This window comes from Melopsittacus undulatus, chromosome 9 (assembly GCF_012275295.1).
Source record: "Melopsittacus undulatus isolate bMelUnd1 chromosome 9, bMelUnd1.mat.Z, whole genome shotgun sequence".
NCBI classification, from domain to species: Eukaryota; Metazoa; Chordata; class Aves; order Psittaciformes; family Psittaculidae; genus Melopsittacus; species Melopsittacus undulatus.
This window is the reverse complement of record NC_047535.1, coordinates 10430252-10443453: the sequence shown is the minus strand read 5'-3', so window position 1 is coordinate 10443453 and position 13202 is coordinate 10430252. Positions and strand designations below refer to the sequence as shown.

Sequence of the window (13202 nt, the reverse complement as noted above, 5' to 3'; positions counted from 1 at the left end):
TTTTAATTAACCTTTTATGGTGTTGCTTTTGCACACTTGATGTGCTTTTGATTGAACTCTGTGTGGGAGCTAGAGTAACCGTATGTCAAAAACTGTAACAGTTCATGAACTTGCAGGAAATCAGAGAAGAAAGAAAAATCCACTTTGGTAAAAAGAGAGAATATTCAGACTAAAAATCTAAAAATCAAGGGAGTTTTTACTGTGAATCCTGGAACACTGTAAACGTGAATATCTGTCTCTGTGTGTTCCTGTAAATTAAACTATCTGTTTGTTAAAACTTGTCTCTATAATATTACTTTTTTAAATAATATTAAAACCCCATAATATTGCTGTTTGCATTCTGGTGGGGTTTTTTCCCCTTTGTGGACAAACTATGGGTGTATTAATTATGTCTCAAATTAAAAAGGAAGTAAAATGCAACAGAAAAGGAAATAGTCTATAGCTAATACAGTTGTATGAAATATTTGCATTTATTTGATGGCTACTGTTTGAAAACTAGGGTTTTTTTGGGGGTTGGCCTTTTTTTTTTTTTTGAGCCAACATGCAAAAGTATTTGGCTTCTGCTGTAATCTTCTCATGTTGTAATTGCACTCTAATTTCTCATTCCAAATTTCCCCCCACTTTCTTTTTCTTCTGTCATAAAGAAACAAGGCCCGACTAACCCAACACTCTTTCATCTTGTTCGGGATGTCAAACAGGTAATGCTGTAATGTAAAAACTTGTAAAAAAAATTTGTACAAAAAATTAAAATCTGTCAAACTACCGAAGTTGGGGGGGGGGTGTTGTTTTTTTTTTTTTAATTTTTTTTAATAATTTCTCATGTTTCACTGTTAATTTAATCTTGGTTTTATCAGTTAGGTTTTATTGTAAGTAATAAGATACCTCTGCAGGCATTCTGTTTTTTACAGCATTTGCTATTGCATCCTTAGTGCTCTAATGTCAGAAAGGTGTTAAACGCGATGAATGTTGTTTTTTTTCATCTTACCTATGATTGTTTTCCTTCTTGAGGGGATTGAAAGCTGGTACTCCCAGCTGGGAGTAATTTTGGCTGTTAAAGCAGTAGACAAAAAAAAGTTGTATGTTGTGTCCTATCCCCCAGTCCCCCATCCCTCCCTGTTGTGACCCCCTTCTCAGATGAACATCTATTCTACTAGGGGAGATCATGCAAAAAAGAAGCTATCACCTTGTCTTTTTTGAAACAAATAAATATGGAGCCATATAGATTATTTTTTTTAAAGTCATGAAGGGTTTAATTTGTTTTTTATGTAGAGCCATGATGTAACATGTAGGAACTTTAAGCAAGTTTAAGATTATAATTAGGAAAATTAATAATGCCTTTTGTCTTCCCAGGGAAATCTTCCCCCAGGATATAAAATCAACCTGATTGATGTGGGACTGGTTATTGAATATCTGATGGGAGGAACCTATAGATGCACGTATACCAGAAAACGTTTTAGAGCGATATACAATAGTCTCAGCAGGAGTAATCGGGTATGTGGCAGTTCGATAACAGGACATACTGATTCATGTATTCTCAATTAAAAAAAGCTATTTATTTTGGAGAAAAATTGAATCCATATTGCTTTGCTGTTGTCAATGGACTGGTAATAGTAAGCTGGTAGCTGTTTTAGTGTTGAGGATAAACAAAAAGTTTTTTTCTTCTGCTTCTTATTCTAACACATCTAAATTCCTTCTTTGTTATTTCCACTGTCCCTGCTCATAGAGGAAGAATGGGCACTAAACATGCAGATTCGCCAGGCTTGGGTTGCAGATATCTTGGCTTCTTGTAAAACAACAAATGGAACTGTTTACTTTATGACTTCTTAAAAACAAAACATAACAAACAAAGAACTTGTTAAATATCTAGTAGAAATTCTGGGGCTTGTTGTTATGTAAGTTCCTCACTGTTTCAGTTGCACAGTAACTGTTTAATTGCTCAACTAAGTATTTAGATATGAACAGATTATTCTGTAATGCTTAATAGTTAAGCGTAAAGAAACCAAATGAAACCCTGACCCCTTATTCTTCTTGCAGCGATCTGGGCGAAATCCTCCAAATACTACTCCTCAGATGTATAAAAGCCATGAGCCTCTTGGTAACAGGGCAGACAAGAAAGAAAAAATGCGCCATACTCACTTCATCAAAACAGCACAGCCATACAAACCAAAGGTGTGCATGTGTGAAGGGAGCATGGTGGGGTCTACTCTAAGTAGTTAGAAGTGGAGAATCTGGTTTAAGTGAAGGTGCCACTGAAGTATGACTAGCAGCAGTTCTACTGACTTAAAAAGCTGGAATTTCAGCCTTGCTTTTGTACTTGTTTGTAAACTGCCTAGTATGCTTATGGGATTCTGTAATGTGTTTATTGTTCTGTAGTAGTTTTCTGGATAAGCTTTGATATGTTAGGGAGGAAAAAGCTTATCTTTGGCATTGTTCTAATAACGGGGGGGACGCACATGGCTTGTAGATGGAGCACGATTTGACTGTATGTTACTGTAAGCAGTCTCCATGAGTTTCCTCATTTGTATGTAGTTATATTAGTTAACTGCTTTGCTTTTGATCTATAAATCAAAGTAATTCAGTCTCCCATTTACTAAAGTGAGTTGGACTCAACTGAAATTTTTGGAGACAAGTTCCAGCTGCTTTTGAAGTCTTCGGAAGTTCTTTTTTCTTTCTGTAATTATATGTAATTTGGTATTGGATCACTGAGCATTTTATTTCAAGTTATGTAATGACCAAGTTCAGAGATTTAAAATCTTATTTTCTCATTTTATTTTAAAGATTGACACTGGTGCAGAAGAGGGAAAAAAGAAAAGAACCAAAGATGAAATCGTAGACATAGATGATCCTGAAACAAGACGTTTTGCATATCCACTCAACGAGCTTTTACTTTGGGCAGTGTTAATGAAGAGGCAGAAGATGGCCCTTTTCTTCTGGCAGCATGGGGAGGAATCCATGGCAAAAGCCTTAGTTGCTTGCAAAGTGTACCGTTCAATGGCATATGAAGCAAAACAAAGTGACCTTGTTGATGACACTTCAGAAGAACTGAAACAGTATTCTAAGTAAATTAAGTTTATATTGTTAAAGATCTTGCCTTGAAATTTGCAATAAAAGTAGTGGGCTATATAAGAATAAACCCCAAAATTGTATTGGCACACTTGAAGATAATTCTTTTTCACTCTGTAGAATTTTTATATTGGATACTGCTCTCCTTCAAGAGCTGTTACAAGTCAGGATTTATTCTTAAATTAAAATGATACTGAGTGTGCCATTTACTTATTTCCATGTAATTTCCTTGCATGTTTTAACAGCTGTTTGTAGCCTGCATATGCTTTTAATAGCAGTCACAGATTTACATGTTGTAGTTCAAAATAACTTTTCAGTGAATCTATACAGAAGGGACAGGTAATAGTCCTTTCAAGTTATGCTACTGGGAATTTGATTGTACCAGAAAATTCAAGCTGAGCTCAAGGTCATTTGTATAGATACTATATTTTGTTTTGTTGGTTTGTTTTCATTCTAGCGAGTTTGGTCAACTGGCAGTTGAACTGTTAGAACAGTCCTTCCGACAAGATGAAACTATGGCAATGAAATTACTAACCTATGAGCTTAAAAATTGGAGCAACTCAACCTGTCTGAAGCTAGCGGTGTCATCAAGGCTTCGTCCATTTGTAGCACATACTTGTACACAGATGTTGTTATCAGATATGTGGATGGGGAGACTGAACATGAGGAAGAATTCATGGTACAAAGTAAGCATTGTCATAGTTTATTGGTGTGAAAAGGATAAATGGAATTCATGCTTAAATGGAAAGAAAGCATGTCTTTAACTGCTATTAGTGTAAAGCTGTCAAAACTATAACTTACATTAATAAATCCTGTAAAACAGTCTTCTATAACATAATCAATACTGGAAGTGTTTATTGAAAACTCTTCTTTTGACACTCTATTATCTTTTCAAATAAGGTACAGAAATGTAGAAGGCAAAACCCAGGCAAGTAGCCTTTAATCACAGGCTTAAAGAGATCATGTGAATACTAATCCACTAATAAAAGATAGTGGTAAAAAAAAATTGACAGAATGCCCTTTGTAAGAACATAGTTTCATGCATTTTGGCTTTTTACAGGCAGCACAGCCTGATGTAGAAAAGCTCTGTGTATATCCTATTTTGGAGGAAGATAGAGCAAAAGCAGGACACAGAATTAAACAAGGGTAGGCAAATCAGGGATGGGCTTTCCAATGGTGCCCTTTGTGATACCAGTCAACTGAAATATGGTAGCTGGTTATTTCTTAGAGATGGTGTACCAAAACCTAATTGTTGTCAGGAAAATAATGAAATAAAACTTTGCTACAAAATATCTACAAGCATCGTTTAACTTGTGACCTACTAAAATCTTGTTTGATAACTGATTAACCATTTTCTTGCTTGCTTTGTAACTGGCTAATCACAATAAATAGCTTTCACTTACTCTCCTCATCCATACCTTAGCTCATTTTTCTACCTTAAGTTAATAAAAAAAATTAAAAAAAAAAAAAGGAAAGAAAACTGCCCAAAATCATGCCAACACCAACAAATCCATAACCTGCTATATGCTTTTTAAATACACCTTGACAGTACAAGGTTTCATGGGTTGTAGGAGTAAATTAATGAACAGAGTGCAAGCAGAATATCTTTGTATTTTAAGGCTTGGAATACATTCTTTCTAGTGGTTTTTAATTTTGGAATTTGTTTATTCTTCCCTTTGCTATATCTTCAAGTTAAGGAACACTGTATATATATCATACATAGTCTTTTTAAGTGTGTATATAAATAGTACCAAGTCATAATTGTCTAATTTTTTTTCTAAGTGAAATTTGGATAATATATTTTTCAGAGGCTATTCTCTGTGTTATTTCATTCTGATACTTTAATACAGCTGTGAACTATTTGCACTTAGTTTTCATCTTTTCTAGGTGATACTGAGTATTTTACTCCCTCCTGCCATATTGCTGTTGGAATATAAGACCAAGGCTGAAATGTCACATATTCCTCAGTCTCAAGATGCACATCAAATGGCAATGGACGACAGTGAAAACAACTTCCAGAATGCAACAGATGACATACCTATGGTAATGTGAGGCAGGGGGAGATATTAAAAACAATGTTTATAACTTAATTATATTTTAAAATCAAAGCAAGAGTTAAAATTAACGTCCAAAAGCATGTATTTCTGTATGTGACGTTAATCATCCTTTTGTTTTAGGAGGTATTTAAAGAAATAAGGATCTTGGACAATACTTTAGAAAAGCATGATATGGAGACTCCAGCAAAACCTAAAAAACTTCCAATTACACAGAAATTTTATGCATTTTATCACGCACCAATTGTGAAGTTTTGGTTTAATACGGTGAGTTTTCTTTTGTGTAATGTGTATTTTATCTGGAAATCTAAAGCAGATTTTTGGGTTCTTTTCCCAGCATGTGCCTCTGTGAATGGAATCAAAGTTTAAACCCTATTTTTAGAAAAACAAACAAAAACCCCTTACCTTGCTAGGCTGGAAATGAGAAGTACGTGGTTTTGAAAAAATGCATATGCACATGCAGTGCTTTGGGGTTCAGGGTTTTTTTTCTAGTTCATAATGTTGGCTTTGAGAAACACTTTTTTGTTGTTAAGAGTAATTAACATGAACATTTTTCATCTATCCTGGATAATTAATTTCATCAGTTGCTAGCAGGAATTCTATAGTCATTTATTAGACTAAAGTGTTCATGCACAGCTTTGTTTAAATTACTGTAATAGAAACTCTAAAATCTGTAGGAAAACTAGCTGTAATAAGAACAAAGCTTTGCTAACACTAAATAGCTTATTACAGCTATTTTTCCTCTTCTAAGAAGAAAATGGTTTTACTGAACCCATGACATCCCCTTATAAATAATTACTTGTCTGCTTAAAAGGGTAAATATAGTACTGTAATCCTACTTGAAGCTTTTATTGTATACCACATCAAAAGAGTCCATGAACATCTATAAAGAGCCCTTGAGTAATAACATGTATAATTTTCATTGCTTTTTTTAGTTGGCATACTTAGGATTCCTCATGCTCTACACATTTGTGGTTCTTGTAAAAATGGAAGAATTGCCATCCGTTCAAGAGTGGATTGTGATTGCTTACATTTTCACGTCAGCAATTGAGAAAATTCGTGAGGTATGTCTGTAACAGTCTGGGATTTTAGTTCTCTTTGTCAATTAAAACAGTATGCTTTAAATTGTGTTTATAACAAGAGAACCTAAGAAACTTTTGAGAAGTTTTATACCAATTTTGAAATGACAGAAATTTTGGGGTCCTCAGGCCCAACTAAGGGGGTGGAAAGAAGGGCTCATTTTTGTAATAGCAACTGCCTCAAAAGTAGAAACAAATACACAAAACCCAACCAATCAAAAAATGCCCCCTAAAATCAAAATTCCTTTTTAAATTGTTCAGCAGGAGGAAACATACATCCTTCTTGTCTTTGTTGTGAAGCTGACACAGTTAAAACACTGGTTTGGATTTCTCAGTATAAAACAGCTATAAGTGTAAATAGCTATTTCATTTTTGCAAGTGTAAAAATGATAGTGATTCATATATTTCCGTGCGGGTCCCTGTGCAGTGAGTGTGACCATGACTTTTACTTTTATTGCAGATATTTATGTCAGAGGCTGGGAAGATTAATCAGAAGATTAAAGTGTGGTTCAGTGATTACTTCAATATCAGTGACACAGTTGCCATTGTCACTTTCTTCATCGGGTTTGCATTAAGATTTGGAGCGAAGGGGAATTTTGGTGAAAACACTTACAGAGAAAATTATGTCTTTGTTGCTGGAAGAATAACATACTGTCTGAATATAATTTTTTGGTATGTGAGATTACTGGATTTTCTAGCTGTAAATCAACAGGCTGGCCCTTATGTTATGATGATTGGGAAAATGGTAAGTACTACTTTTGTTACTGATTTTTTTTTTTTTCCCCCAAATTGAAATATGTTTTTCTTGCTGTGTCTATTTACAACTTTTTTCAAAGTTCTGTTGAGAAAGAGGTTGCTTATCCTGGTTTGCTGTGTCAGCAACTCAGTGTGCAGATTTAGGTAGTTGGAATATAACTTGATGTGTTTCAGAACAACCATTGATAGAAGGCTTCCTTTGTTATGGAGCTTCCTCTGTCACACATATGTAAAAAACTGTCAAATCTTCCTTCTCTAATCTGTTCTTAGATGTCAGAGACTTGAATGAATGTGGTGATGCCTTTTTTTTCTTGATTCATCTAGCGTTGCTTCACTTTTGGGTCTGAGATGTATTTTTAGTCTTGGTTTTCTTGCCTTTACGTTCTCTACTGCAAGAGTTTAACTTCTTTTGTGTCTAAAGCACCGTGTATTTTGTGCTGGAAAAAACTGGGAATAGATTGTGGCTGTGTTCTGGTCTTCTCTCACACAAATGATTTTCAAACTGCATAAAAACAAAAAACAGTTTTACTGTCAGCAAGCTATTCTAAATCTTTAAAAGACATTAATTCTTGAAAACTATATAGGAAGGTGAAAGAGGTTTTTTTTTCTTGCTTTGTAAAGTGGTTTCTACAAAGTTGAATCCTGTAATTCCTTAAAAATCAGGGCATAAAGTTGCTCATTTCTCACTTTGATTTCTTACAAGAGGCATAGGTTCTGTGTTTCAGCTCTTGGAAAGCTATCTGTATTTTGTGCAGCTATTGAGTGCATTTAGGAAGGAATGTTTCTCTTTATAAGCTTCCACACATCCACAATAGGTACTTGAGTTACAAATGAAATAGTCTCAGTTGCCTTTGGCTGAGGATATAAATATGCTCTAAGAAAGGACAGGAAAAAGGCAGATTTTTTTTACAGGGTTTATTATTTAACAGAATTTTCTGACTTAAGTGTCTAAGATTCTTTTCCTTCTATACGCAGAATTCTGTCAAGCTTCCACAGTCACTGTAAAAGTGTTTAACATTGTGAAATCATAATTATGACCTTGTGGGTTAATTGACTTTTTTTTTGTGTTAATAGGTGGCCAACATGTTTTACATCGTGGTAATTATGGCACTTGTACTGCTTAGTTTTGGTGTTCCCAGGAAGGCAATACTCTATCCTGATGAGTCACCATCTTGGACTCTTGCTAGAGATATTGTGTTTCATCCATACTGGATGATTTTCGGTGAAGTGTATGCCTATGAAATTGATGGTAAGACACTGCAATTTTGAAGCAAGTAAGGAGAAAACTTACTTTGATAAGGTCTTCTCAAGGTCCATGAAATTTTGATTTTATGAAATTAAATACCCAATATTGTTGACCTTGATTCCATTCTTTGGATTGTCTCTTTGTGGGTTGTAGCTCTGTAACTTCTTGATTTGACCTTTTTGTTATCCTTTATAAAGCTTGAATGGCTTAGAATGAACACTCTTTAATGAATGAACACTTAATTGCAATTTCTTACAAGACTATTCCTAGAAAGATTTCTGTCATGCCAAAGTTTTGGCTGTGGTGGTATATTACTCTTTTTTAAAATCCACTAATATGATTATACTGTAGTATTAACCAGAAACGTTGTCTCCTGTATTTTTCTACCATATTCCTACATGCATGGAGACATTTTGAATTGCAGAACCAGTGCATCATAGCTGATTGTTACAAACTTCACAAGTGACCTTTTTTATTTTTTCCCTATCTATACAGGCAGGGAGTTTTAAAAGTTGTATGTATTTTTCTCTGTATCTTTTTCCCAATACAGTGTGTGCAAATAATTCTGATGAAAAAGTTGCTCATCTTTGCGGCCCGGGAACATGGTTGACTCCGTTTCTTCAAGCTGTCTACCTCTTTGTACAGTACATAATTATGGTTAATCTCCTTATTGCATTTTTCAAGTAAGTATATGGATAATTGTTAATTTTTGCTTTGATAAGTTTCCATTTCATTGCAATAAGGTGAGAAGATAAAAGGAACTGATGCCAGTTCAAAGCAATCCCATTTGCTGGAAGTATTTTCAGGTTCTAAGGCTGATCCTCATCTCATCACTGCAAGTCTGTGAGAAAATGTGTAATGTGCCTGGTACATGTCATATCTATGAGGCTTGGGGAATCAGCAGTTTAAGTGAATTTGAAAGTATTTTATAATTTCTCAAAAATGAAACGGAGTCATTTGTTGATCTGTATTTTTACTGTTGCTCCTAAATTAATTTAATTTTCTTTAGTTGGTTGAGTTGAATAGAAAATTGTCTTACAATTCTGTGTTTGATTTATAGGAATAAAGAGCTCACTGAAATTTAACTAAGCTCACTATAAGCATTAAGATTGAAGAATGACAGGCTGCAGAATTTACGTGGTCTGATGCAAAAATTAGGATTAGTTAGAAATGTTTGTTTCACAGGCTTGAAATTTTATCTCAGTGTAACTTATTTTGAGGAAGGGTACTGAGATGTTACCAGATGAGAATTTTTTAACCCTGTCATTGCTTTGGACGCTAGTATTCTCTTGAATGTGTTTTCCACTTTCACTAGAATAATCTGTAGTAAAAAAAAAACCAAGTATTTGCTTTTGTCTCTTACTCAACTAGCTTCAGAATGCAGGATTGTTTAAAGAAAAAACCCCAAAACCAAACACCAACACCCACCTCCCCTCCCACCACCCCAAAAGCCACCTTGATGTGTTAATGTTTCTTCTGTTCTTCTGTTCCCTTTCAGCAACGTGTATTTACAAGTCAAGGCAATTTCAAACATTGTGTGGAAGTATCAACGCTATCATTTCATTATGGCCTACCACGAGAAACCTGTTCTGCCTCCACCACTTATTATTCTTAGCCACATTGCTTCCCTGTTCTGTTGTGTATGTAAAAGAAGAAAGACAGACAAGACTTCAGATGGACCAAGTATGAACAGTTATTATCCAAAAAAGGCAGCATTTTTTTTATATGATTAAAGCAAACTGTCAGAAAAGTGCTATGTTCTTAATTATGTGTATTCTCAAGAAAGTCAAAGAAGGTCTTATTTTCCATGCTTTAATATTGGTTAAGACTATTTCTGTTCAAAGTTTCAGTGTTTCTGAGTAGTATAATTCACAACCCCTAGAAATCTCCAGTCAAAGTAAATTCTGAGAAAAACAAAACCAGATTAGATTTCCTGTTAGTGTTAATGGGCAAAGATTTTTTTTCTCCTGAAAAATTCTGTTCTTATTAAACTCTTTGAAAATTTAAAAAGGGGATAAAAACTTTAATACGTATACATCTTTTAACTATTAAATCTGTTTGTAGAGCTCTTCCTGACAGAAGAAGATCAAAAGAAACTTCATGATTTTGAAGAGCTGTGTGTTGAGATGTATTTCAATGAGAAGGATGATCAGTTTCATTCTGGCAGTGAGGAGAGGATTCGAGTCACATTTGAAAGGTAGAATATTTACAAATAAAATTGCTAAATATAGGAGCTTAGAATTTCTTCAGGCTTTTAACATGTGCTTTAGGGGGGGCAAAATGCAGCTCAAGAACTGGAGTATTTCTGCAAACTTTAGATGATGTCTTTCTGTTGCTATGCAGAAACTAATATGGGATTGATGCTTCCTGATCTGTAGCAGCACTTAGTAAGCTGAGGCAATCATATTACTTAGTTTCTCATGATTCTTTAATAAACTGAATAAATTTGAAAAAGTGCTGTAGGCCCTCTGTTGATATTTTTTTTATTTATTTTGTGATTCAAATATGTACAAATGTACATACTGTAGTGATTGCTGTCTTGAAATTTCAGCTGTTTTTTTCTCATTAAATGGGCAGTAAGGGTTAAAAAGATGCTTCTTTTGCGTATTGAGAACAATACCTTTCATAGCTATTTCATAATTTGATTTTTCTTAGGGTGGAACAAATGTGCATTCAGATAAAGGAAGTTGGTGATCGTGTCAACTACATAAAACGGTCGTTGCAGTCTTTAGATTCACAGATTGGCCACCTACAGGATCTCTCTGCTCTAACTGTGGATACCCTGAAAACACTTACTGCACAGAAAGCTTCAGAAGCTAGCAAGGTTCATAATGAAATCACCCGGGAATTGAGCATTTCAAAACATTTGGCACAAAACCTCATTGAGGATGGCTCTCTAAGATCTTCGGTGTGGAAAAAGCACAGCATTGGAAATGTCTTTGGTTCTTTTTCACAAGGAGGCCTTGAAAATAATAATGCTTTACTCTGTAATATTCCTTTACGTGATGAAAAAGATCCCCAACATAAGACAATTGGTCAGGAGTTAGCTCCAGTTCCCCGAAGAGAAGAAAAAAACTTCCAAGAGGCAGGTTCCTCAGGCAGTGCCTTATTTTCAAATGCTGTATCCCCTACAGAGCTTCGCCAGCGAATACAGGCTTCGGAGATCTCGAAATCCACTAGTAAAAGTAAAAAATTAGGCAATTCATCCAACAGCATGCCACACGTAACCTCCCCAACAGCTAAGTTTTTTGTTAGTACTCCATCTCGGCCCAGTTGCAAAAGTCAGCTGGATTCTTCAGCAAAGCATGAAGAGACTGTTTTCTCTAAGGCTACAGAAGGAGATAATAATGTAGAATTTGGTGCATTCGTGGGTAAGTATAACAAAGTAGATTCTGAATGTCCCGCAGTCGTTATTAGCTGCTCTTATCCTCTTGCTTCTGGCTCTGCTTGCCTTGCTTTCACCCAACCTTGTGTTGAAAATGGAGGATACGTTAATTGTGGTTTCATTCATGATGAGAGTGACACTAATGGTAACTACAGCTGCAGAGTTGACAAATGTGATCACCAGTCCACTGTCAACTTATCGAAGAACAACCCCCAAAGGAAATTCTCTTTGTCAACTGGCGACTTGACATCAGCAGTCAACTGTAGCGGCTCACATGGAAAATTGAATATTAAAGATGAACTTTCCAAAAGTCAGCATGTCCATGCAATGGAACTACAAAACCAAGATTTATGTTCTAACATCCTTATGGGACTGCTTCATAAACTGTGGACCAAATCTAAGCCACAAGGTTTGACTTACCAAGAATTGTATGGTATTTTGGGTGTATTCTGGTTGCAGGTGACTTTATTCTACCATTTTGCTCTGCTTCTTTTTGCTTTTAACATCTCTAATTTCCCTGTGTTGCTTGAATGTATTTGTTTTAACTTTAATTATAATTTCTTTATAATTCTGTCATATAGACAATATTTTTTCTGAAAAACATTAGCCAGTTGTTGAGTGTAGCAGTTCTGTGCAATTAGCAGCTCTGCAACTTGGTACGGGCACTGTAGACAAACTTTTTGTGACTCATAAAGCTCCTACCTTCTCATTGCATAAATCAAAAATATTGTCTATTTCTTGACGTAATTACAGAAGACTTCTTAGGCTGATGGAATCCTGAACAAGTATCTTTGTGGTATCTGTGTCAAGCTGAGGGATCCTCCTATACTATGTTTCTAAACACGGTTTTAACTGGGATCTTCCACTGTTGCCTAAGCTAATGTATCTTTTGGCAGTTGTTCTTGAAGTATCCAAAGTCCTTTTATTAAATACAGTATTATGCCTCTGCTTAAGTTTTGCTTAATAGCAAAAACGTGAACATTTCTGGTTAGAGTTACTTGCATATTTGAACAGTAAAACAGTGGCAGATTCATTGCAAAACACAGGTGTGGGTTTACTAACTGATTTCTGTGAAGCAGATAGTGCTTTAAGTATGCTTAGTGTATGGCAGAAGATCACAATCTGGAGTTGTCAGGTTGCCTGCAGAGGTTTGTCTTGCCCAGAAAGGTTTGTTGAGGACATAAAAATTTAAATCTTTAGGCAAGAGTTTGTTCTCCTCTTTGAAACTTGGAATTCTAAGTAGTTACCTACATGCACTATCATTTTATATTTATGTATGTGTAGGAAGAGTATCTACACATTTGTACACTCACGAGCTTATTTGTTTATCATATCCTTATGGTTTAAAAGAAGAAAACTTTTTAATTCAGAAAGCAAGACTAAACAGAAATAAGGGACAGTGTTTGTCTAACTCTTACCTAATCCTTAAATGTACTTCACCACTAATAACTTTGAATACTAACTATACTTATTTTCCTGAAGCCAACCTTTTAAGTGTGTGGTCCTCTGACCTCTCTAGCATTTAGAACATACACTTCATTCTCACTGTCCATGTTTTATAAAGCTTGTGGTACAGTGCACCTTTCCATTGTGAAGCCAAGTAGGTTTTGTGTTTGTTT

At 35.1% G+C, this 13202-nt stretch overlaps 1 protein-coding gene across 1 annotated transcript in view; it reads left to right on the top strand.

The window, feature by feature from the left end:
• Positions 1 to 13202, top strand: part of TRPM7 (transient receptor potential cation channel subfamily M member 7) — a 59546-nt gene that overhangs the window by 34500 nt on the left and 11844 nt on the right. The window contains exons 13-26 of the mRNA XM_031048706.2: positions 645 to 698; positions 1351 to 1491; positions 2035 to 2169; positions 2779 to 3059; positions 3521 to 3749; positions 4951 to 5106; positions 5241 to 5384; positions 6053 to 6181; positions 6657 to 6941; positions 8027 to 8201; positions 8749 to 8881; positions 9697 to 9881; positions 10263 to 10395; positions 10854 to 11569. Of these exons, the coding sequence (XP_030904566.2) occupies positions 645 to 698; positions 1351 to 1491; positions 2035 to 2169; positions 2779 to 3059; positions 3521 to 3749; positions 4951 to 5106; positions 5241 to 5384; positions 6053 to 6181; positions 6657 to 6941; positions 8027 to 8201; positions 8749 to 8881; positions 9697 to 9881; positions 10263 to 10395; positions 10854 to 11569 (2896 nt within the window). The remainder of the gene's footprint in view (positions 1 to 644; positions 699 to 1350; positions 1492 to 2034; positions 2170 to 2778; positions 3060 to 3520; positions 3750 to 4950; positions 5107 to 5240; positions 5385 to 6052; positions 6182 to 6656; positions 6942 to 8026; positions 8202 to 8748; positions 8882 to 9696; positions 9882 to 10262; positions 10396 to 10853; positions 11570 to 13202) is intronic.